Here is a 26,322-nt window from a genome sequence, read left to right on the forward strand (position 1 = left end):
CCAATACTTCAGGTTCTGTGAACTCCTAGGAGTATCTTATGAATAATATTAGGTGCTGTTTTCATCCTTTAATTTTATAAGCTCTGTAATTTCTATCTATTAAATGTATATACCGTAGTACCATATAATGCACTTGTGCATTTTTATCACTTTGCTGAACCACATTTGTATTCTAAACTGAATGCTATTCATACTATGTAGTAGGCTTTGATTTAATGGGTCATGAAGCACATGTCGCCCATTTGACCAATACCTGGACTGCCTCTCTAGGTCATAGTGCTGGGATTCGGATGCATCAAAAAGCACCATTTAGTACAGCTGCTTTTAGGGGTATAACTATACTAGCCTATAGCAATACTATGTTACATTTTTTCCAGCTTTCCCTAGACATAACTGCTAAATGATGCATGCTTTCTGTAGTTATTTTGCATCCTGCTCCTGTCAGTAATTCATATTCATAATAATAAATCAATAATTCATCAGACTCTGTATGGAGCAGCAGTGAGCTAAACCTTATCATTCAGTACTTTATGGCTTATCTGATGGGGACCTCTAGTGGCTACATTGGGGTATAAGACATAGTTGTAAAAATAAAACAGTAGTCTATTTGTTCTGCTTGTCTATGTCTACACAATTATCAGCATTGATGAAATAATAAATCTTAGAGCAATTAGGACATTAATGTTGAACACCATTTATTGTTTTAGTGTCTGTAGACTAATTCCTTATCAACATGCCAACCATAAAACACCGTATTGCCTATAAATGTCAAATTGCTGCACTTTCTCAGATAATAACCATTTGTTGAATGCATTTTTTATTTCAGGCTCTTGAGTTCCTGTTATGGGCAAGCGTATGCATGGAGACTTCTGTTCCTCTCCTATCTGTGCATTACCTTACCTGGAGGGCAACACTATATACTGCGGTGTGCCAGTGTTATTTTGACTGCCAAGCTGGTGTGCATGGAGAGGTAAAGTGGGAAAACAAACTTGTTTTTTGTTTCTTTTTTCAGGATACATTTTTTTCTGGGTAGTATAGGACAAGTTTTATATCTGGGATCTAATTAGTTAACGTGATGTTCTGGAAAATTGTAACCTCTCACAGATTGCACAGTGTCCCTGCATAAAGTAAAGATACATAGCCTACCATAGGTTATCATGTTCATTACAGAGCTTCACCGTGCAGCTCTTGATTCATTGTAATAGAAACATTGCTGCTGAGACCCCATGCTAGGTACAGAAACTTAAGGGCACTTTTACATGGGCCAATAGTTGTCCCATATAATTGCTCAAAGGACTTTCACTCAGGAGCAGTAGTTGTTCAATGAGCGTAGTGGAGATATCTTCTCCCTCCATTCACTGCACACAGGCAGCTGTTCAAAGATGAACGACTGCCTGTTTATTCGGAATGACAAGTCGCTCAGTACTCGTTCCATTTCAGTGAGCTGAAAGTGAATGACTAGTGACTCCTGAGTGACGTCTCACTCCGTACCCTATCAGTTGCAGTGTTTACACAGGCAACAGTCACCTGTTTGAATGATTATTCGGGTGACTATCAGTACATATAAAAGTACCCAAACGGAATGACTAGTGAGCAACTTCTCACTCAGTATAAACAGGCAGTCGTCCATCCATGCACAAATGCTCGTTTGAAGAGATCCCTGACACACTCCACCTCTATTCACTAAACAGCTATCACTCCTGTGTGTAAGTATGGGAGTGATAGTCGTGGGGACAGCTATCAGTCTCTTAAGCAACCAATATTCGTCACTGGAGATGAGCGAGCGTACTCGGAAAAGCACTACTCGCTCGAGTAATTTGCTTTATCCGAGTATCGCTGTGCTCGTCCCTGAAGATTCGGGTGCCACTGTGGCTGACAGGGGAGTCGCAGCGGGGAGCAGGGGAGAGCGGGCGGGAGAGAGGGAGAGAAAGATCTTACCTCCGTTCCTCCCCGCTCTCCCCTGCAGCTGCCCACTCCGTGCCGGCATCCGAATCTTCAGACCCGAGCACAGCGATACTCGGATAAAGCAAATTACTCGAGCGAGTAGTGCTTATCCGAGTACGCTCGCTCATCTCTATTCGTCACATCTAGCAGCTCCCTTTTCTCTTCCTTATTTTATGGACTGCATGCAGCACAAACTACACTGCAATACCTCTGGATTATTGAAATCTAAACTACAACTGTTTTATATTATATAGGATGTTATATATAATATATTCAGTTTTACATGAGGCATAAATGCTCAATTCACAATGTTTACCCATAGATAACCAGATCATGTGTAGATATTTGCACATGATCGTGGAAGTAAAGCTCTTTTCACATAAAGTTTGGGTAGTGCATCTGACATAAAAAGGCAAATATACAAATGGTTAAAGTATGAACTACACAGAGGCCTTCCCCTTTTTCTATGTGATTACTCTGTAAAAGCTCTTTCAATGGTTGATCGTTTCTTTTTCGCAAGCATAAAAATGTTTGCTGATTGGCTGCCCATCTCCCCATGTAAAACGGAAGATGTACAGCCAACCAATAACAGCTGTATGAAGACAAATAATGTTTAATACGTTCATCCCCAGATCATTTTCCATATGTGAACGGCAGTGAATGAGCACTTATCAACATACTTTGTCATTGGCACGTGTTACAACAGCCCTATTGTTAACCCAACTAAAAAGACCTTAACACTATGAAACTTAGTAACATAAAACTAGTTTGTTATTGTGGTTAATTAATTGTAAAGCTGATTTCACATTATGTCCTGTGAAACCACTGCTGGTTTCATCCTCAATCCAAAAACTGCATGGGGTTAATTAATTGTAAAGCTGATTTCACATTATGTCCTGTGAAACCACTGCTGGTTTCATCCTCAATCCAAAAACTGCATGGGTATGGATACTAGCACGGAACCATAGGGGAGAATATGTGAGATGGAGACCTTCTTGGATAGACCTTTCTGGATGGAAAAGCACAGAGAATGGCACTTTTCTATCCACTGTGAAAGACTGACTGGGATGAAAACAATGTGGGAAGAAAACCAAAAAGGTCTCTGTCTCACATATCCTTCTCTATGGTTCTCTCCTGCTTTCTGTCCCCATGCAGGTTTCTGCATGGAGGATGGAATCCAGGACAGAGGGAGCAGTGGATTGTGAAAAGAGCCGTAATGTATAAAAGGAGTCCGTATGCCTTTCTTAAAAGTGATAATATTACAGATTATTGTTACTAGATTATTGTAGATGGATTCATAATCCAAGGATTTATTCAGGTTGACAAATTTGGAGTAGGGAAGAGATTTTTCCCAAGATGAGTAAGGCCGCTCTCACTTATACCATTTACCATGGTACAATGCTGTTGTTGATTTCAATGGGGCCTCGCAGACCAACGCCACGCTTTTCGAGCCCTGTCTGCTCTATTATTGTGCGTTTTATCGCTTTTTAAAGCACCTCCTCACCAATCACAGTGATAGGGTGCATTAAAAAACGCTGCCAAACGCTGTAGAATATGTTAGAAAATGCCACACAAAAACACGGTAAAACGCAGTTTTTTTTTGTTTGTTTGTTTACTATCTGACAATATAAAGTAAAGGTTAAAATACACAAAATGTTTCACCAGAATCCACATTTATCACTTGTATGTTTCATAAATAGGTTATCAGGCAGGTTCCACTATGTATTTTATGCCCTGCGTTAGAACTTAGTTCAGGGTCAGGGTGGTTATGTCTCCCCCAAAACAGAGTTAAGTATTGGTTTGGACTTTAAAGCCACATTCATACATGGCTATTTAGTTGAAAAAATTCTGTGTGGGGATCGAAGTGGAAATCTAGAACAAGAATAGTACAATATATGTGAATGGGATTTTCAAAACCTGATTTTCAAAATCGCATTGATGAATAGTCAATTTTCTTCTGCTGATTTGACAGTATGCAATGAACTCTCAAAACAGCAGCATGCCTAATATATCATAGGTTTCACTTATTGCAAGTTAAATGGTAAATAATCAAAGAGCAAAATCCACACAATGTCTCTTTTTCTGCTATATTTTACTCATATGTCCTGTGATATAACCAATAAACGCAAAGGGAGAAACAACCCACTCAGGTTGGTAATTTAGAGGCAATCGATTATATTGCTTTGCCCAGTTCTGCTCACATTAGCATGTCGGAATAGCGTAATACGTGAGCACAAGAAAGAATGCAGCATGTTCTATTGTGCTGGGTATATATGTATGATAGATCTAATTGTTTTTTATGGGTGCTGCTTATATATGCATGCCCATATGTAATTACATTGCGTATGGGCGGCGCGTATACACGCTGTTCTGAAGCAACTGTGTGGGAAATAAAAAAAATAATAAAACCCAGGTGGACTGCGTATGACATCGTGTGTGAGATACACTCTCATGAGCAGTATAACTTCGCTGCCATACACGGCGGTACACTGTGCCACTGTCTGCTGCACAGCGGTAAAACGATGCATGGCCCAAGCAGTGTTTTACGCTTACGGCCATGTGAGCTCGGCCTCAGTCTGTAAAGTGGAGCTCTGACGTCATGGTTTTAGTAAGAAAACTATGCCAGTTACATCAATGGATAGAGAGATGTGGCAGATGAATATCTCCAGCTACAGTTTTTGCATTATTTGCTCTAAAATGTTTTTCTTATTTCCTTATTACAATGATTAGATCTGTGGACATTTCTTTATTCCTTTACTTGCCAATTTGATGAAAAAAAGGAACGAATTGTTGCTTTTCCATTTTTTCATGAATTTAATAGATCAAATTCATAAAGGCTTGTTTAGACACAACGATTATCGCTCAAAAAATCTTTTGGGTGATTTTTCGAGTGATAATCGTTGTGTTCTTTTTACAGCGCAAGGTGATCGCCCAAACGTTGAGTGATCACCTTGAGCTCTGAGCGGAGGATGCAGAAGACAAGCAGGGTGTCCCTGCTTGTCTTCTGCATCCAGCTGTTCTCTGCTCGGAGCGCCCGGCTGTTATACAGCCAAGCGCTCCGATCGGGGTATGGAGAACAGAGCTGGACCGCTCTGTTTTTCATACCCTGCCTGTCAAAGGGCAGGATACAGCTGAAACAATAGTATCAGCTGTATCCCGCTGTGAATTCCTGATAACTGATCGCTGATCTTTCAGCATGCTGAAAGACAACGATGAGCGACGGCATAATGAAAACTGCACGATGTCAGTGCAGTTACACACAAGGATTATCGCTCAAAAGATGGCTTTGAGCGATTTTTGAGCAAAAATCGTTGTGTCTAAAAGGGCCTTTACTTTGGATTGCTATTACTGTTGTATACTGAATGAAGCATAACCTGAGTGATGTCCAGAGTCGTGTTCAAAATTCTTCTAGTTTTATTTTATGAAGTGACAGGTTACTGCACTTCCGACAGAAATTCCCTAGACATATAGCATAAAAGAGGAGGAAAATTGTGTTCTTCAGAGAAATGCATGTGACATCTTGTGGTGACACAGATCGTCATGAATAGCTTTGAAGAACCCCTGGTACAGTGTTATTGGCTTCACTTGGATGTTGGAGATTGCTAATGTAGAGTGATGACTTTATGAATAAAATTAAGGACTCCTCTTTAATATCCAACCAATTGGCTGATATTACTATTAACTATTCTAAGTAGAGATGAGCGAACCTACTCGGCCATGCCCCTTTTTTGCACGAGCGCCGCGATTTTCGAGTACTTCCGTACTCTGGTGAAAAGATTTGGGGGGTGCCGTGGGTGAGTGGGGGGTTGCAGCGGGGAGTGCGGGGGAGAGGGAGAGAGAGAGGGCTCCCCCCTGTTCTCCACGGCTACCCCCCGCTCCGCCACACCTCCCCCCCCCCCCCGGCACCCCCCGAATCTTTTCACCCGAGTACAGAAGTACTCGAAAATCGCAGTGCTCGATCGAGTAATTACTCGAAACGAGTATACTCGCTCATCTCTTATTGTAAGTGATTTAAAGAACTCCTCTTTCTAAAACAACAATCAACAGTGTGAGGCTTTCAGGTAATAATTTCCGTCATATTGTTAAAACGGAATATCTCTTGTTTGTTAGCTTTTCTAGAAACAGATATAACCATGTGACTGCCAATATAGATAGCCACCACGGCAATTCCCTCTGGTGCTAGCTACTGTGATAACTAGCAAAAGTGCTTTATTTAACCAAAATACTATTTTTCTGCTGAAAAACCATATAAAGTGCTGACCACTAGGGTTCTCCATTCTTTCTAATTTACTGTCCACTGCCTGTTGTCTAGTAATGCCCATCTCTAGTAACAGGACAAAGAACAGGAAGTGGGGAAGGGCGATGACTCATGCTTTCCTTAGAAGTCTGTAGAAAGGAGAGGAGGAGGAGGAGGAAGACAAAAACAGACACACACATGCTGTTTGCAGCTAATAGTAAAGCAACATTTAGACAAAACGACTGTCCTTCAAATCTGTCAAATGAACAACAGCGAACGAATTCATTCAGTCCAAATGGGAGCTAAGATCCGAATGACGATCGAGAATCATTTGCTTTTCGTTCATCGTTCAGTTTCTGCAGGACTAAAAATCATCTTTGGCTCATTCACTTATCATTCAGTTTAAACAAATAGGAATGTGAAACACTGAACTAGAAGTGAATGATTCTCGTTGAACAAAGCAACAATGAATCTACCTGTCTAAACAGTTCACTAGGGCAGAAAATTGTAAATTAGTTAGTAGAAGCCCTTCACAGTTACAAACACCTAAAATAATCTGTTATTTATACTAGTTAAAATCTTGGGCTGACAAAGACAGACTCACAAAAAACACATCAAAAAACTTCCAAATCAACACCATGTTATAGGCAGTAGGCGGCACTGACTGTCACCATAGCTGATTAAGGGCTTCTAAGGCCATGTTTATATCTTAAAACAAATCTAACAAATCCTGCACGAGCATGGGGATCGTCCAGCTCTCTGCATTGATCTAAGTCATATAGAGGCAATTATTAGCTCCTCTTACTGACTGTCTCCATTGGGTACTTATACCCTGTACTAGTGGAAATCTATCCAAAGTTGAGCATGGGGATTGTCCCCTGCTCTCTGCATTGATCTAAGCTACATAGGGGCAATTATTAGCTCCTCTTACTGACTGTTTCCATTGGGTACTTATACCCTGTACTAGTGGATATCTGGGGATCGTCCTCTGCTCTCTGCATTCATCTAAGTTATATATAGGCAATTATTAGCTCCTCTTACTGACTGTTTCCATTGGGTACTTATACCCTTTACTAGTGGAAATCCATCTAAAGTTAAGTACTAGTACGGTCGATGGTTCCAGTCACTTACCTTGATCTGATTATATAGCTCAGCTCTCATCACAGATAAGCGTTACTAATATATTGGATAGTTGGTGTGAATATATAACATACTGGTTCCTGATGAAGTGTTTGCACGTGGCACAGAAATGCGTTGAGCCGAACCCACATGATTTTTAATCAGAATTTTCTGACATTGGAACCATAAATATATATTGATACAAATAAGATCCTTCTTTCAAGTCATCATAATTTTAACCTTGATGATCGCACCTTGAAACATCCACGTTTGGGAATATAATTATTATTTACCATCAAAACGAAAAGCAGGGATCCATTTTTGTTCATATTGTCCACTCAACAGGTTACTTGATTGATTTGAGGTTGCAGTCCATCAATTATTCTGTGCTTGCCAAATGGCATGATTGGACAACTGCGACAAATCTGACACTATCACCCTTAATCAGCTATGGTGACAGTCAGTGCTGCCTACTGCCTATAACATGGTTTTGATATGGAAGTTTTTTGATGTGCTTTTTGTGAGTCTGTCTTTGTCAGCCCAAGATTTTAACTAGTATCATTAAAAGATTATTTTAGGTGTTTGTAACTGTGAAGGGTACCTGTCTAAACAGGCTGCATGAGCAGGAATAAGCTGGTCACCAGCTCATTCTCTCATGCAAATGATTCTTGTTCAATGTAAAAGGAGCATCAGTAATTCTTTACTGTGTTATAGCTACTGAAATTCCATCTGCACTGCTCAATACTTCTCTAGTGTCCTCCATGATAATGTTATGTCAGTGCATGCGTGTTACAGAAGATAGGGAGCAAAATCTGCAGTCTTCTTTGTGCACAATGTATAGAACATAGCATCACAGCAGCTCGTCCTACCAGTTCAGGAACAACTGAGAATCGTAGATACATCCTGCACAGAGGTAAAATACAGGATAGAACTCATAGAAGGGTCAGACGTATTGTAATTCCCCATGTTCACACACATAGCAGCTTGTTTTGAAAAGTTATCTGAAAAGTTAAAAATATGGCATTTGGAAATCCATTTTAATTCCCATATAGCCGCACCAGTCTGCACTGCAACTTTTTTTTCTTATCGCCATTACTTGGTTTGGGGCAGCTACTTCACAGCATAGCTAGGCTGACTTTCCATTCTTAAAGCTTGTTGATAAAGCCTGTAACAAATATATCTAAGAAGCAAATGAATGCAATTTCCTTTTTTTTTATTTGTATAACAACTTTGTTTTTGGTTATAGAAAACAAACAATGCAATTTTACATAAACTTCAAGTATTAATATTCATTTCCTATGTTGGCAAATATTTCCTGAGCAACAAACTTGACTTTCGACCTTGCTTATTCACATAAGATTATAATGCAATTAATATTTTTGTTTACTAACCTATTGTTTCATTGAATGAAAGACAAGGTTATTGAGACATCTCATCGTGGGTATTTGTGTGTTTTTCTAGGTATTTGCTCGTCGTGCTCTCGGTAAGATCAGCGAGCTTAGTCAGCTTGAACATATGAGCGATTCCTCATACAACGAAGAGACAAAGAAAGCTTTTAAAGAGTCCACTCTTAAGGTAAACAAGCATTTTGCCCGCTTTAGGAAGTGAAGTGATTGTTGGTGCTTGGCATGAGTTACAAGCTCAATAAGATATTCATAGACACACAAGTCAGGGAACAAGACATGTAATACTGCCTGTGGGGTTACTTATACGTATTACAGTAATCTTGCTGCTACTTAGCGCTACTGAAGCATGAAGGAATGTATTTCATTTAATATTGCAGCTGCCTTGCTTCTAATAAATAGACACAAACTAGAACATTACGTGTAAAAATAAACACATGTAAAACATTCTACATTACATCCTCTATATTATACAGTAACATATAATACTGTTGGGACATAAGTAGCGGACAGTTTGAAGGATCTTTCAATGGAACAAAACTTCAGATCTGCCCCCAATATAATAATAATACAACCATTAATTAAAGACATCTATAAGACGCTTCTTATAATATAACAATGGAAGTTTTAGGAGCTATTCAAGAGAGTGTGCTATATGCTATTCGCAACACCTCCCAGCCTGTGGCTGAGTGATACCATTTGGTCACTGAAGCAGCACCTTCCAGTACCTGCCTGCTATATTTTTGTGATTCAATCCATAGGCTCCCAATCACTGGACAAATACTCATTTGGCCTCTAATCATCTGGTATCTATTAGGGATGCCATTTTTTTTGCCGGATGGAAAAGTACAGCAGGCTGTAGTATTGCATCCAGATGCATCTTATAAAAAATGAATCCCTAAACAGGTAGCATAATAGTTTTTGGGTGATGAATGCCACTGTATGCCATCTATCGCATGTATCCATTTAACAGGTACCTTATGAGCTTTTCAATAGCTTTTCAGTATGTATTCTTTAAACCAGTTGCATTATGGTCTATGGGTGACTTTTGCGTTAAGGGAATGTCTAATAGTGGCATCTGTCTCCCTATGGCTATTATGGCAAATGTTTACTGAGTACGTTTTTTACAGGATGCCGTTATAGACTATGGGTGACTGATACCACTGTTGGGCGTCTGTGACATTTATTTTATAGCCACATACATCAGGAACTTTTCCCCAAGTATACGTTTAATAGAAGCCATTAAAAAAAGCAGTGTAAAAAAAGAGCAGTAACCATACAAACCATTCAGCAATTGCAAGAGCACACACAGCATCCCTTTAATAAAGAGTATCCTATAGAATCGTTTTACACTGTGTGAGGGATTAGCGTTTAGGATCGGTAGCAACCTGGGCATAAGCAGTCAGAGACAGTGACACATGGGATAAAGTCTTTAGTCCAGGCTTTGCCTGGGTTTATTTCCAAGCAATCAAAGCAAAATACAGGCCTTTACTTTAGGCCAACAGAAAGTAAATCCTGCTCGTCTGAGCACTTACTATACATGGAGCGTCCCTGTCTACACACTGGTAACCAAATGGCTCCTGCACACAGCCAGCCAGGACTCTCAGACCTGCAAAGGTCTCAGCTCTCCCCTAGGCCCTGTAGGCCCAGGCTTTATAAGGCCTGGTACCAGCCTCACCTGGTACGTGGGAGTGGCCATCCCACCCTTCACTTTGGTCACTCCAGGAAAAGCCGGCCCGGATTATGCGGCTTGGAGCCACTTACTTGCTACAACGTGTTAGTAGCTTAATGCTACTAACACTATACTGCCGGCTTCCTCCACCGAGCCCAGGCTGCTCAGTGGCACGTATCTGCCCAAGTGCTCCCCAAAGCAGCATAGGAGAGCATCCTAGGCGAAACATACCTGCCCTCCAGCACCTTGCCGGTCACCGTCTTACATACCCTCCCCCTCTGTTCGAGCCTGTGGGGTCGGACACCTTTAGCCGCCATGCAATGCGTCCTTGATAAGGCATCGGCATTGCCCTGTAGCTTTCCGGCCCTGTGCTCTACCGAAAAACTAAAATTTTGAAGGGTCAAGAACCACCTAGTGACTCTGGCATTTCTTTCTTTTGCCTGTGACATCCAGGTTAAGGGAGAGTGGTCTGTGATCAGCCTGAAGTGCCAACCTAGCAGGTAGTATTTTAGGGATTCCAGGGCCCACTTGATGGCTAGGCACTCCCGCTCAACGATACTGTAATTTTTTTCCAGTGGCGTGAGCTTCCTGCTCAGATAAATTACGGGATGTTCCGCTCCCTCTACTTCTTGGGACAGAACTGCTCCCAGTCCCACATCGGACGCGTCTGTTTGGACAATAAATTCTCTTTTAAAATTGGGTGTGACTAACACTGGACGTCTACAGAGGGCCCGTTTTAACTCTTGGAACGCCTTTTCTGCGTCAGGGTTCCACTTGACCATGACTGACTTACTGTTCTTGGTCAAGTCTGTTAGGGGCGCTGCTATGCTAGCAAAGTTTTGCACGAACCGCCTATAGTACCCTACAATGCCTAAAAAAGCTCTCACCTGCTTTTTAGTTGTGGGTTGTGGCCAGTTCTGAACGGCTTCAACTTTATTGATCTGGGGTTTTATAATACCCCTGCCTATTACATACCCCAGGTATCGTGCTTCTTCGAGGCCTATGGCGCACTTCTTTGGGTTTGCTGTGAGCCCTGCTTTTCTAAGGGAGTTCAGTACTGCCTGTACCTTGGGTAGATGGCTGTCCCAGTCTTCGATAAAGATGATGATATCATCTAAATATGCTGACGCATATTGACGATGGGGTTTGAGTATGACATCCATCAATCTTTGAAAGGTTGCTGGAGCTCCATGCAAACCGAAGGGTAGGCAGATGTACTGAAACAACCCTTCTGGTGTGGCAAACGCAGTCTTTTCTTTTGCGCTCTCTGAAAGGGGAACCTGCTAGTAGCCTTTAGTAAGGTTGAGAGTGGAAAAGTATCTGGCATGACCCAGTCTCTCAATTAACTCGTCCACTCTCGGCATTGGGTATGCGTCAAATTTTGACATGTCATTTAGCTTCCGGAAGTCGTTACAGAAGCGCAGAGAGCCATCAGGTTTTGGTATCAACACGATAGGGCTGGACCATTCGCTTTTCGACTCTTCAATTACTCCAAGGTCTAGCATTTTCTTGACCTCCTCCGAGATGGCTCGTCTGCGGGCCTCTGGAACCCTGTATGGTTTCAACTGAACCTTTACCCCTGGCTCAATTATAATGTCGTGTTTTATGACACCAGTACGCCCTGGTATATCAGAGAACACATCTAAATTACGTTGTATAAATTCCCTCGACTCTTGTTGTTGGGATTTGGACAGGGACCCTGATACACATACCTCTGGGACCGCACCATGGGGGGTGCTCACTGCAGTCAGGGCTTCTCTGTCCTTCCATGGCTTAATTAGGTTTACATGGTACAACTGTTCTGGTTTCTGCTTACACCTTATAGTTTACCTCTCCGACTTTCTCGATTATTTCATAGGGCCCTTGCCATTTTGCTAGGAATTTACTTTCTAGGGTGGGCACCAACACTAGTACCCGATCCCCAGGGTTGAAGGTTCTCACCTTGGCGGACCTGTTATATACCCGGCTTTGGGCTTCTTGAGCCTGCTGTAAATGTTCTCTAACAATGGGCATGACCGCCGCAATTCGATCTTGCATGAGGGAGATGTGTTCAATAACACTCCTGTAGGGGGTGGACTCGTGCTCCCAGGTCTCCTTGGCTACATCAAGGAGCCCCCGGGGATGTCTACCATAAACTAATTCAAAGGGAGAGAACTCAGTGGAGGATTGTGGGACTTCACAGATTGAGAACATTAAATATGGCAGCAGACAGTCCCAGTCCTTCCCATCCTTATTGACTACCTTTTTGAGCATGCTTTTTAGGGTCTTATTAAATCTCTCAACCAGACCATCCGTCTGTGGGTGGTACACAGACGTCCGTAAGTGCTTAATATTCAGCAGCTTACACAATTCCTTCATGACCTTTGACATAAAGGGGGTTCCTTGGTCCGTCAGGATCTCTTTTGGTATGCCTGTGCGGGAGAACATGTGAAGCAGTTCCTTTGCAATACCCTTGGATGACGTATTGCGTAAAGGAACGGCTTCGGGGTAACGGGTGGCGTAGTCTACAACCACCAATATATGTTGGTAACCCCGGGCAGACTTTACCAAGGGCCCAACTAGGTCCATAGCGATCCGCTCGAACGGCACCTCTATGATGGGCAAGGGCACTAAGGGGTTCCGGTAATGGGGCATATGAGCTGTTATTTGACACTCCGGGCACGACTCACAGTAACGTTTTACATCACCATGTACCCCAGGCCAGAGAAAACGCTGAAGAATGCGTTCCTTAGTCTTTTCGCTCCCGAGATGACCTCCCAGCACATGCTTGTGCGCCAGGTCTAAGATCATCCTACGATAGGACTGAGGTACCACTAGCTGTTCCACAACCTCCCCACGGACCTTGTCAACCTGATACAACAATTCTTGGTTGACTGCCAGGTGTGGAAACACAGTATCAGCCCCTGGGAATTGAGGCTCCCCATTTATCACTTTAACATTTTCCCTGGCTTTTACTAAGGTGGGGTCTCGGAGCTGCTCAGTTCCAAAATTGGCACGTGAGACCTCTAAGTCAGGCATAGCAACCACTTCATCCTGTACCTCCGTCTCACCCGCCAGTACTGTTAAGGGAAAGTTATCCCCATTCTCTTGGGTCACCCCGACTGCCGGAACCGTACCCTCAGGGTCAAACGGTTCTGGACACACATCATACACATTTGCATCATCATGAACCTTATTTGCAGATGACCCACGGTGTCGCCACAAGTCCCAAAATAGGGGAAAGTCTCTCCCGAGGATCACGGTGTGCATTAAGGATTTTACGACGCCCACCTCATGGGTGGCAAGTCCACACGGAGTCTCAAGTCTTACAAGGGCAATAGGATACTCCTTGGTGTCCCCATGCACACACACAACCCCCATGCGACGGCTAGTGACGGTTGTGGGATCGACCAAGCTGGAATGCACCAGCGTAACCAAGCTCCCTGAGTCCAGTAGAGCTGTCACCGCAAAGTCATTCACCTTTATGTGACATAATGGTCGATCAGTCTCTGACGCAGTCTCTGCAGAACATACTGGCCGTGCGAACATCGACCTCCGCCGGGCAGAGTCACAGTCCATTGGTTCCACGGTAAGTGGACAGTTGGCGGCAATATGCCCGGGCTCACGACAGCGCCAACACAGTATGGGGCCCCGGTCCCCTTGGGGTTCTACCCGGGACCGGACTGTCCCGTTGGGACTCCTCTTCTGTCCAAAATGATCCCCCTCTGAGCCGCCTCCCTTTGGGACATTTTTGACACCCCTTACATATGAAACAGTCTTACCAGGTGCTCCGGCCGACTTGCTATTCCCAGGGTTGGAACGTCCAGGAGGTACGGCTTGCAGTAAGTCCTCCGTGGCTTTATACCTCTCGACGAGGCTCACGAGTTGGTCCACGTCCTGGGGACCCCCTTGTCCCACCCAGCACTGGATTGTGGGGGGCAACGAGCGGATGAATTTGTCCAGAACAACTTTTTGCACAATCTCCGCTGGGGTCAACTCCTCCGGTTGCAGCCACTTTCTCACCAGGTGGAACAGGTCGTACATCTGGGAGCGGGCTGGCAGGTGGTCAGCAAAAGTCCAGTTGTGCACCCGTCGGGCCCGCACATGGGTATTCACGCCCAAGCGTGCCAGGATCTCACCCTTGAGTTTAGCATAGTCCTTGGCATCCTGCTCACCGAGGTCAAAATAGGCCTTTTGGGGTTCTCCCGTCAGGAAAGGCGCTACTACCTCAGCCCACTGAGGCGCCGGTAATTTCTCCCTCTCGGCCACTCCCTCAAAGACCGCGAGATAGGCCTCGATGTCATCGGTGGCCGTCATCTTTTGTAAGGCCGCCTGTACTGCGGTACGGGTGGTGGGGAGCGAACCAGACGACCTCTGCACACTTTGTGCCACCGCCAGGACTTGTTCTTGCAGCTGCTGGTTAACCCGCTGTTGCTCAGCAAACGCTTGTTGTTGTTGCACGGTAACTTGCACCAGTTGCTTTATCAGTTCTTCCATCTTGGCAGTGTCTGGTTGCTGCGCCATTGCAGCTTTCACCCAGGACATGGGGGTTACAGCACTCTCCCGTCAATCTCTGTTGGGCGGTTACCCTTAGCAACGGTTCTCCAGCTGCTGCAGCAAAATGTCCATTAATTGGTGTATGTCTCTTTAAGACCGCTGCCCGCATCCAAACACCATATGTGAGGGATTAGTGTTTAGGATTGGTAGCAACCTGGGCATAAGCAGTCAGAGACAGTGACACATGGGATAAAGTCTTTAGTCCAGGCTTTGCCTGGGTTTATTTCCAAGCAATCAAAGCAAAATACAGGCCTTTACTTCAGGCCAACAGAAAGTAAAGCCTGCTCGTCTGAGCACTTACTATACATGGAGCGTCCCTGTCTACACACTGGTAGCCAAATGGCTCCTGCACACAGCCAGCCAGGACTCTCAGACCTGCAAAGGTCTCAGCTCTCCCCTAGGCCCTGTAGGCCCAGGCTTTATAAGGCCTGGTACCAGCCTCACCTGGTACGTGGGAGTGGCCATCCCACCCTTCACTTTGGTCACTCCAGGAAAAGCCGGCCCGGATTATGCGGCTTGGAGCCACTTACTTGCTACAACGTGTTAGTGGCTTAATGCTACTAACACTATACTGCCGGCTTCCTCCACCGAGCCCAGGCTGCTCGGTGGCACGTATCTACCCAAGCGCTCCCCAAAGCAGCATAGGAGAGCATCCTAGGCGAAACATACCTGCCCTCCAGCACCTTGCCGGTCACCGTCTTACAACTGTTAGTGGCATCTATTAGGCTGACTTCACACAGGCGTGAAAATCGCACACGATTTGTGCGTTGTGAAACGCACGAATATGAACCCAACTCTTTTGAATGGGGTAATACACATGAGCAATGTTTTCCTGTGTAGCACCGCAATGCGATGCTATGCAGAAAGCAAATAGCAGTGTGTTCTATTTTCCTGTGTGCTCTCGCATTGCAACCCCATTGTTTTCATCAAGAGGTCTCCCATTGAAAACAATGGGAGAAACTCTGCAATCCTCCTGCCACGGCTGACGGCTGCAGCGGAGGATTGCTTCTTACCCGAAGTGATGTAAGGCTATTTTGACATGAAAACGCCTCGCATCCTTGGAGAATTCACATGGTGAGGAGTGCAATATGGAAGTGTGATTCACAGCCCCATATCTCTCTCTCAAGCGTGAAGTCAGCCTAAAGCCTCATAAACACAAGCCTTTTTACGGGGCTAATTTAGCCGCAATGAAAATCGGGACTATCTGAAGCATCGAATTCTAATGCATTCATTCAGATGACCGCTTTTTAGCTGCGTAAAAACGTTGCGCCGGAAAAGATAAAACATTGGCGAACCGAATACGGCGACCGATTTATATGCGGCCAGAAAAGATAGCTTTTGCCCTATCTTTTGGCCGATATACACTGGCAGCTCCCATAGAATCCTATGGGAGCCGAATAAAAAGGGAGGAGGGAGTTTAGCAGAGGCCAACGCTCCTAAAGCATGACAAGTGCCTTTATATAGGCATTAGAAGTAATTCTGAGGATTTATGACGACTGAGAGAATTCTGGGCTGCGGCGTATGTATGCTTCAGCCAGCTGTGCGAATGGGCGAGAAAATGCAAATTTTGGCTGCAACGTAATTACACTTTTAGCCAATCATGCGTTTTTTGGCCACGATGCTGCTAGCATAAGAAGGCATTGCCCGTGTGAAAGAGGCCTTAATCATAGATTTGTTTTTTTGGTGCATGGACAGGCAATTATGCAACAAATTAAGAGACCAGTAACTCAATAAATTTGTCACATTTTGCTAAATCACAATTTGTGTTAAGACTCGAGTATGAAATGCTGCTCTTAGTAAATTAATCTCTTAGGCCTCATGTCCACGGGACAATTCTGATTTAAAATCCGCAGCATTTTTCCTGCACGCGGATCCGTGCCCCATAGGGATGCATTGGACACCCGCGTGCAGGGAAAAAAAACGCAACATGCTCCATTTTAGTGCGGGTCTCCCGTGGGGACGGCTCCTGCAGGCTTCTATTTAAGCCTATGGAAGCCGTCCGGATCCGTGGAACACCCGCATGAGAATTAAAACTCACCTGTCCTGGACTCTGCGGGTCTCCCCTCCGTCGCGGCCGGATCTTTTTTCTTCAGCCCGGCGGATGTGCCCGGCGCATGCGCGCGGCACGCTCTCGGCGTGCTGAGCACATCCACCGGGCCGAAAAAAGAAGATCCGACCACGACGGAGGAAAGATCCGCAGCGTCCGGACAGGTGAGTTTATTCTTATTTTCAGGCCTCATGTCCCCGGGAAAGGAGGGACCCGCTGCGGATTCTGCATGGAGAATCCTCGGCGGGCCTGATTTTCCCCGTGGACATGAGGCCTTAGGGTATGTTCAAAAACCACTACAGATTTTGCCATGAAATTTAAAGGGTGAAATCTGCAAATCCACAGCAAAAACCGCGAATCTTCACCATCTGGAGCAGATTTTGACATGGATCCGCAGCAGTTTTCCCTCTTTCAATAGAAGGGTGAAGTCTGCTGTGGATCCACACCAAATCTGCATCACAATCTGCACCAATGGTACAGATTTGACACTTTTTTTGTGCAGAAATTATGTGGCTTTTAGTGCGAATTTTGCCCTGTGGAAAATCCACATCAGTTTTGCTGCGTGAATGTTTCTTAAGGGCTCAGTCCTACGGGCGTTTTAACGTCCGATTATTCACGCGTTAAAAAAGATCGCACTATATAGAACCAATGCTTTACAATTGCAGCAGCACATGTGCGAATTTTACATGCGCAAAAACGTCTGCGGCGAAAATTATAGGACACCATTTGTTAAAACGCGGTTAACTGCGGGATTGGTATTTTTTTTATGTGAAATCCCTTGTGCTCAATGGGGCCGGCGGCAGCAGTGCTGACCCAATTGGGAACATACAGTGGAGATTCCGATCCTCTGGCACAGCTGTGACAGCTGTGGCAGAGGAGCGCAATGTTCTCCCATTAAATTCAATCGGAGAACATCGCACTCCTCTGCCACAGCTGTCACAGCTGTACCAGAGGATCGCGATCTTCACTGTATGTTCTCAATGGGGCTGCCGCTGCTGCCACTGGCCCCATTAACAAAGGTGAAAACCCTGGATGTGACAGCATCCAGGGGTTTCACATCCAAGGAATTCCCTGCTGCAGCTGTCACAGGCGCAGCATGGGATAGCGGTCAGAGCACGTTTTGTGCTGAAAAACACAGCCAAGTGCGTGTTTTTTTTTCTGTGTGCTGTCTGCTTCGGTCATGCAAATTTTTGAACGCATGCATTTTGTGCACAAAAATAGGCGCGTTAAAATGCCTGTGTGACTGAGCCCTAAGGGTATATTTCCATGCAGAAAATTTGTTAAATATATCTAAGACCGGTTTCACAAGGCCGAGACAATTATACACAAATGTGAACCCCTGTCATTTGAATGGGGTCATACACATGAGTGATGTTTTCCTCCATGGCACCGTGATGCTATGCGGGAAACACATCACAGCATGTCATATCATCCTGGGATATTGCCGATTGTTTTTAACGGGACCTGCAGAAGCGCCGGCCCCATTCAAAGCAATGGGAGAACTCCGCGATCCTCTGCTGCGGCTGTGATAACCGCAGTGGGGATTCCCTTCATCCCTGCAGTGATGTGAGGCTGTTTTCAAATGAATACGCCTCACTGGGACTTTCATATGGATGGTGAGGGCGATATCGGGCTGTGAATCACAGCCTGACCACTCCCTCCCCTGTGTGGAACTAGCTTAAAGGCTTAAACACACGATTGTGTTTGCAAAGCTTTTTGCAGCTGTAAAAAACATGGCCGCAAAAAGTGACAAAACAAAACATTGATTTTAATGGCTTCATTCTCACAAACTTGACCTATCTTTCTCACACATAAGTTTTCTACGTCCAAGGAAAGATAGTAGCGCTGAGTTTGAACAGTTAAAAAAATAATCTGCACTGGTTCATGGGCAAATACACTCCATAGCGGCGAGCATATTTGCGCATGCACCCATCTGTTTAAGCCCTCAATGGGATTGTTTCTGCAGTATGCACATATTTCTGTACACCTTATTCGATTGAATAGGAATGTCTCAAATATTTTTGCAAAAAATATATTGCCTGAGCGCTTTTACCCACTAGCATTTTTTTAACGCTGCGATATCGCTGTGTATTTTTTACTGCAAATGTCAATGGGACGTTCTAATGTTAGATTTGCATCGCACAAAAATTGCAAGTTTGCGCTTTTGCGATTTTTGTGCCCTGCGATTTTATCATTAGAACGTCCCATTGACATTTGCAGTAAAAAATGCAGCAATACCATAGCGTTAAAAAAACGCTAGTGGGTAAAAACCCTAAGAGCTTATTCACAGGAGCGTATTTCGGCCATCGTTTTCACGGCCAGCCGATATACGCTGCCATCTGAGTTGTCTTCCCCTTTCCCTCCCCCTCACTGGCTCTCCACCTCTCTCCTCCCCTCTGGCTGTTTGCAATGGGAGAGGGCGGGACAGCAGCAGAGCTATGCTGCGGACAAGGGGCGGGAGCTTAGAGAGAGGTAGAGAGTCAGCAATGGGGAGGGAAGGGGATAGACAGCTCAGATGGTAGTGTATATTGGCCGGCCGTGAAACCGGCGGCGATATATGCTCCTGTGAATAAGCCCCCAGGCGGGGACACTCATCCTTATCATGGGTGCAAAAACGTGCCTAGAATACACTTGTCTGAAAATAGCCTTTTTGCCAATACAGAGCTCAGATACAGCAGGAAAAAGTAGTAAAGGGAAAGCTTGAAAAACCTCTATTCTCCTAAAAAATGCACCCAGCAACCGCAACAACATGTGCAATTGTATGTGGGTCATAGAAGAGCCCCACTGCAGAGCCACTGACTGCCAGTAGCCTCTTCCTCAATGGCTGCCTATGTGTCTTTACAGTAGTGAACAGCACCCACAAACTGCAGTTCAGAGCGGCTGTACTGCTTCATCCATCCATGAGCATCTCATGCTGTAATTAGATCCACCCACAATTAATTAGATTTAATTACCTTGGAGTGAAATTAGTTTGTTCCAAAATATAATAATCATTTTTTGGATTGCATCCACTGTAAATATTTCAGCACTTATAACATTCATTCTGCCTTTAAACAGTGCAGGTATTGATGCGGAAAGTAACTAGTTCATTGTGCTATCTGCTTGTAAACATCACAAACATCAAGCTTTCATCCCGTTCACTCCCATGCACTCTGAATGGATTGCTTTTACTGGCTTATCATAAAACTGTACCATTGCTTGTAAAAAGAAATTGAGTCTGCAGTTTTTTTTTGTTAAAGGGCTGTCCGGGATTTAGGCAAAATGTCTAACGGCAGGGAATGCGGTAAAATGAAAAAATAGCCATCATTCACCTGTGAAATTGTCCAATGCTCCAGCCGTCCCTGGCCGTTTTTCTTTACTTAACTGCAGGAATGTGATACTGAAGATCTACATGACCACTGCTGGCCTTAGCTGTGATGCAGGGGCGTAACTGTAGGGGATGCGGTTGCACCCGGACCCAGGATGCTTAGGGGGCCCATAAGGCCACTCTTCTCCATAAAGGGATCCCACTACTATGAATAAAGCATTATTGTCACTTCTGTGCAGCACATGAGCACTAAGCTCAGCACAGACGCAGGGTGATGATAACCACGACTGTAGTTGATTGACTATTGCACTGATGAACAGTGTGCACCACAACCGAAGAACAAAACCCAGAAGTAAGGGCTGTGCGACGCCAGAGTACAGCACTCCGCACAGCGACAGGGAACGTACATATGATAGAAAATAGCCACACACCACGCTATGCAGGATGGTAGCACCACTCCAGGGAGAGGGAAGGAAGCCTGACCCTAACCTAGCAGGGAGGGTAATGAGTCTCTGCCTTAAGCAAAGACATCGCCTCGTTAAAAGGCGGCCCAGCAGTTTTCTTTCTGGGCCCTGATTGTCCCTATAGGAACCCCTGGAGAGATGAACCGACACGCAAAGCAAATACAGAAAAGAAAAGCAACAAAAACAATCTGGAAAGGAACCAGCAGCTACTTATCTGCAAGTTAAAAAACACCCAGCACAGCAGAGCTTCAAATTCCAAGTTCTCCACTATGGAATGGAATAAGCAGCACTAGTCACCACGAGGAGTAAGAATATATAGCCTCTCTGCACCTGAAACAATAGCAGAGTGAATAGAAAATCACACCTCCACCCTACTCTCAGGCATGGCTAATCCAGCATGCAGCAAGGCAGACAGCACCAGCAGACCCTGCACATGATGCATTAACCCTTGACCAGCTTAACCAGGCAACAAGTCTTTGCCTGTGTTGAAGCCACCATGCCATGACGTTGTCGCAACTGACCAGCCGTGACATTTATATTTGGGAGCCCTGTTTCAGGTTTTGCATTGGGGCCCAGAAGCATCAACATATGCCTCTGCAGTGATGCTACCATGTATGGCACAAGACCACTGAGGCCAGTGGTTGGTTGTAGCAGTCACATACATACATACAGCACAAAATCGCTCTAGCAAAGTAAACAAAGACTGGTTGGTGCAGTTCAGCACTATCATGGCGAGAATTTAACAGGTCAGTAATGGTTATTTTTTTCCTATCATACTCCCTGCATGAGACAAACTTTTTAAAATCCTGGATAACGCTTTAAGTGTGATCATGTATGACACAGAACTGTGAGTGTGGTAATGAAAGAATATATAACAACTTTGCAGGTTATTTACGAGATGTATGAGGTACTTAAGAGTCAAGGTTTCTTATACAGTACCAAGATTGCTCCTGATTTCACCTCTCTAATGTCTTATTTTTATTGATTCGCCCACAAACTTGGTGACATGCCATTGCTTCCAAATTGACAGGATTTATTATCGGACTGACAAAGACTATATGACATCCATTTGGAATAGAAAAAAGAGCTTTGCCACAAATCTTTGTATGTGGTTTCTTTTAGACCGTTTCACTCACTGTGCAGACTGCACTCAAGCCTCACACTTGGTTTATGCACCAGGAAAACCTCCCAGCATATACAGGGGGTGGACAAAAATATGGAATCACTGTACGAAATGCCTGCCTCAATTTACATGGGATTATAAATCATATTTCACAAGTAAATTTTAACTATACTAATAAGAAATGTAGAGACCAATTTTAAGTGGAGGCAATATGACAAAGATGCTAAATTGTCCGGGATCCATACATGTGTACTACAGCAGAGTTAGTAGGCGGTGCTGCAGTTGTGTGATGCAATGATCTATATAACAGCACCAACACGTGGTAAGGGCTCGGTCAGACGGGCGTTTTTTGCCACGATTTGCGGATCGCATGACAGATGCGCATCCGCAAATCGCGTGACCGGGGCCGAAAAATCGGCAAAACGGGCAGACACAAGGAATCGCAGATCGCGGCTATCTGCGATCTGCGATTCCTTGTGTTCTCTATATGCGCTCAATGGGGCCGGCGGCAGCAACGCCGACCCCATTGAGAACATATACTACAATGATCATTCTCCTCTGCCACAGCTGTAACAGCTGTGGCAGAGAAGAATGATGTTCGCCCATTGAATTCAATGGAACCGGCAATACAGCCGGCTCCATTGAAAGCAATGGACTGCCGGCGAGCGCCGGATGAATTTTCGGGAAGGGCTTAGAAATATAAGCCCTTCCCTGAAAATCATCCTAAAATGTGTAAAAAAATAAATTAAAAGTAAAAATATACTCACCTTGTCCCTGCAGCTGGAGTTCAGCCGCGGCCGGCCGACAGTTCTCCTGAACTGCTCTGAGTAGTATTCAGCAGGCGGGGATTTAAAATCCCCGCCTGCTGAATGGGCTGCCTCTGATTGGTCGCAGTCCTCACCAATCAGAGGCAGCTCTCACTCACCCATTCATGAATTCATGAATGGGTGAGTGAGTGCTGCCTCTGATTGGCTCAGCGCAGGGACCAATCAGGGGCAGCTCTCAGCTATTGAATGACCTATAATTTATCAGACATCCGCATAAAAAGCGGCCATGTGTCCGATACCATTGCAAAGCAATGGTTCTAAATATGCGCAGATCGCGGGAAAAAACACCCGTGTGACCGAGGCCTAAGACAGTGTTCTGTGCAGTGGTGAGGGAATCATGGTAGACGGAATTCCAGTCCGGTCAAGTTGTTGGGGCCCATATGGTGAATGCCTCTGTAACAAAGGTAGCAGATGTTTTTGCTGTATCGTGAGGCACAGTATCTAAGATTGTAACCGCATACAGTAAGACTGGAAAAACCACATCCGACAAGCACCAGCATGCATGGAAAGCGTGTTAAGTGACAAAGACAAATGATCTTTGAATAACGTTGTGATGAAAAAGAAGCAGACTACAGCTTTGGTGTTTGATGTTTCCATATTTTTGTCCAACCCCTGTATGGCAAACATATCCATAGTGTTCTTTCAGCTGATGGAGGCCAAAAGAGTTTCTTTTGGGCCTCAATATGTTAAAAGCTAAGGTCCAACTTTGGTAAACCCTCGCTTATATTAGGAGCGTATATTACCAGCAATTTTATCACCTGTTGTATGGAAACCACAATAATGGATAGCTGCCATTGAGAAAAACCTCGATCATTAACCCTTTCCAATCCACTGTCTGACGTCTGAAGACATTTTGATTGAAGGCTGCACAGCTCCGATGTTGAAAGATGTCCATCAGGGTATCCTTACTGTATATTACTGGCCACTCTATTGTCTGGGGGGGCTCTCCAGCATGTCCCATACAGCAGTACTGGCTCTAGCCAACAGATGGCGCCATTGTATAATGTCAGAAAGAGAAAAAACCCCTAGGAAACCCTAAATCCAAAATTGGATCGCAAAGGGTTAATGCATAGCAGTGCATGCCACAGCAAATATTTTAGGCTAAGTATGCAATTGGAGAAGTGTTCCAAACAGTATTGTTCAAATCAGACTGTCCCAACACTAGAGCGACATAACATATACAGTGGTGCTAACTTGCAACTATTCCCCGCTGATGTTCCCATGCAAGCCAAATAGTTGTGCAGTACAGCAATAACATCAACTCAGAATAGGCCATCTCATTGTACCCGCCACAGAGAATTGCCTATGTAATGTGCCAGTCACAGCAGTGCCTATATAATGCAACACACTTATCTCTTTCATGGTCCTGTAATGTTATCCTTGTTATCCTCTCCTCTAACATGGATTTATATGCAAGTATCTGTCATTTACAAAGAATCGGTCTGATAAAAAGGCCATGTGGAGACGTCAAAAGATAAAGCGGCACAGCTTTTGTGCTGCTGCCACTTTGTTCTGTTAATCAGAGGGGATCATAGCATTATAATGATATGGCACTGATACATCTGTGATGAGGCAACCCCGTTAAATGCAAGTGAAAGAGATGTAATAGAATCTGTAAACACGTGACAGTTCACCTAAACGCCTTTCTCATGCTTTAACATTGTACACTTGTTATATATCTTTCTATTGAAGGTGAAACCACATTAACTTTTCTGCCAATTACTTAGTGCTGAGATTACAACTTAAAAAAAAAATAAAAATCTTGTTATTTGTATAGCACCAACTAATTCTGCAGCACTTTCAGGTAATTTATTACCTCCCCCTAGCTGGATACTCATTTTATCGACCTCGGAAGGCTGAGTCAACCTTGAGCCGGCTACCTGAACCATGTGGAGATTGAACTTGCAGCCTTCAGGTCATGAGCGAGAGCTTAGGACTGCATTTTTGCTGCCTTATCTATTTTTTTTCATGGACACTGGAAAATAGTTGTGTCCATGATTATTTTTTTTGAGGCTGTTGGTATTTGAGCAGGTTATTATAACTTTAACCCTTTGCAATCCAATTTTAAATTCAGGGCTTCCTAGGGGGGGTTGTCTTTCTGCCATTATACAATGGCGCCACCTGCTGGCTAGAGCCAGTACTGCAGTATGTGACATGCCGGAGAGGCCCCCCGACAACAGAGCGGCCAGTAATATACAGTAAGAATACCCTGCCGGATGTCTTCCGACATCAGAAGCTGTACAGCCTTCAATCAGGGTGTCTTTAGACGTCAGACAGTGGCTTGGAAAGGGTTAATGATTCCAATGAATGCTGGAAATGAGATGATATCAGTATCTGACCTATAAACATGTATCACTTATAATCTCTATCATTCATTATGTTTTTCCAATTTGTCTGTACAAAATGCTGTCTGTCTGGGATTTTTTGGTAAATTGTCTAGAAAAAATTCAGGTTGGTTGGTAAGCCTGTTGAGGAGTCGGATGTGACCGCGCTGGTTTTATATTATGTTGCATCAAGTGATCACTGTGGCACCAATAGCATAATGTACGGCATAGTTTATGGTTCCTGTGTTCTATAAATGGAATGGAGAGGGTCTATTGCAATGCTTATTAGCTGTTTACGATACACCTCTTTATTTATGCATGTTCCATCGGATGCCGTAAACAGCAATGGGAATTCGGTCTAAATTATAGCACCTAATACAGAACAGTTTTGCCCGCAGTAAAATGTGAAACATGGTTTTGTGCACAAGGCCTAAAGTAAAGTATGTACAAAGCTGCTAAGCGTTTTATGTAGTTTCTAATTGTGAATTGTTGTTCAAAGCTCAGTTTTCCTACTGATATGTAGTAAATTGATTTTATGGGACTAACTGAATGCATTGCTTGTTAGATGGCAGTACTGATCTTCAAAAGAGCAGTGTATGAGTCAAGAAGAAAACCAAAAGGCATTCTTCGACCAAAAGTGAAAAATAACCTGAAAGAAACAGAAAAGGTTGGTTTGGGGATATGTAGAGGTGTATTATTCTTTACTCTTTTCATCTATGGGAGTAATGTCTTATGATTTAACTGTTTTGTGCTCTTCTGAGCAAAATAACGGGGACTTCACTAGAATAGCTGACAATGTGGAGTCTGTGTAACATCTACCATAAATGTTGATACTACTGGACGGTGGTGCATGTTTATTACCCATTAGGTCCAACAGCTAAGAAAGCAGTTACAATAACATATGTTAGAATTATAATTTAAGCAATTATATCACTTCATCCTGTACTTTACATAAAGACAAGTGTAAAAAATGTATTCACCATAAGCCACTATGGCCATTTTTTGATTGAAGAGTAACTACACTTTTTATCATTTTTTCATAAATCAATAATACAAGCAAATATAAGAAACTTTATAATAAATCGTATCAGAGAAAAATATTGCTGTTACGTCCAGAGGGCATACCACGCTTCAGCACAGAAGGAAGGATGATATCGTGTCCAAAAGAGGACACGCTGACTGCGTAACCTGAGATACTACACAAACGCACACATGGAATACAAGGGACAGTGAACTGGGAACAGGACACATGGACAGACATAAACCAACGACTTTCAAATACCCAAAAGAGTCACCAGCATACCTGCACACATAAGCAG

The 26,322-nt window shown here is 44.0% G+C and overlaps 1 protein-coding gene across 1 annotated transcript in view; it reads left to right on the forward strand.

The window, feature by feature from the left end:
* Positions 1–26,322, forward strand: part of CFAP54 (cilia and flagella associated protein 54) — a 394,557-nt gene that overhangs the window by 18,101 nt on the left and 350,134 nt on the right. Inside the window, exons 6-8 of the mRNA XM_066591462.1 lie at positions 827–970; positions 8,762–8,875; positions 25,569–25,670. Of these exons, the coding sequence (XP_066447559.1) occupies positions 827–970; positions 8,762–8,875; positions 25,569–25,670 (360 nt within the window). The remainder of the gene's footprint in view (positions 1–826; positions 971–8,761; positions 8,876–25,568; positions 25,671–26,322) is intronic.

The sequence above is a fragment of the Eleutherodactylus coqui genome, chromosome 2, assembly GCF_035609145.1.
Source record: "Eleutherodactylus coqui strain aEleCoq1 chromosome 2, aEleCoq1.hap1, whole genome shotgun sequence".
NCBI classification, from domain to species: Eukaryota; Metazoa; Chordata; class Amphibia; order Anura; family Eleutherodactylidae; genus Eleutherodactylus; species Eleutherodactylus coqui.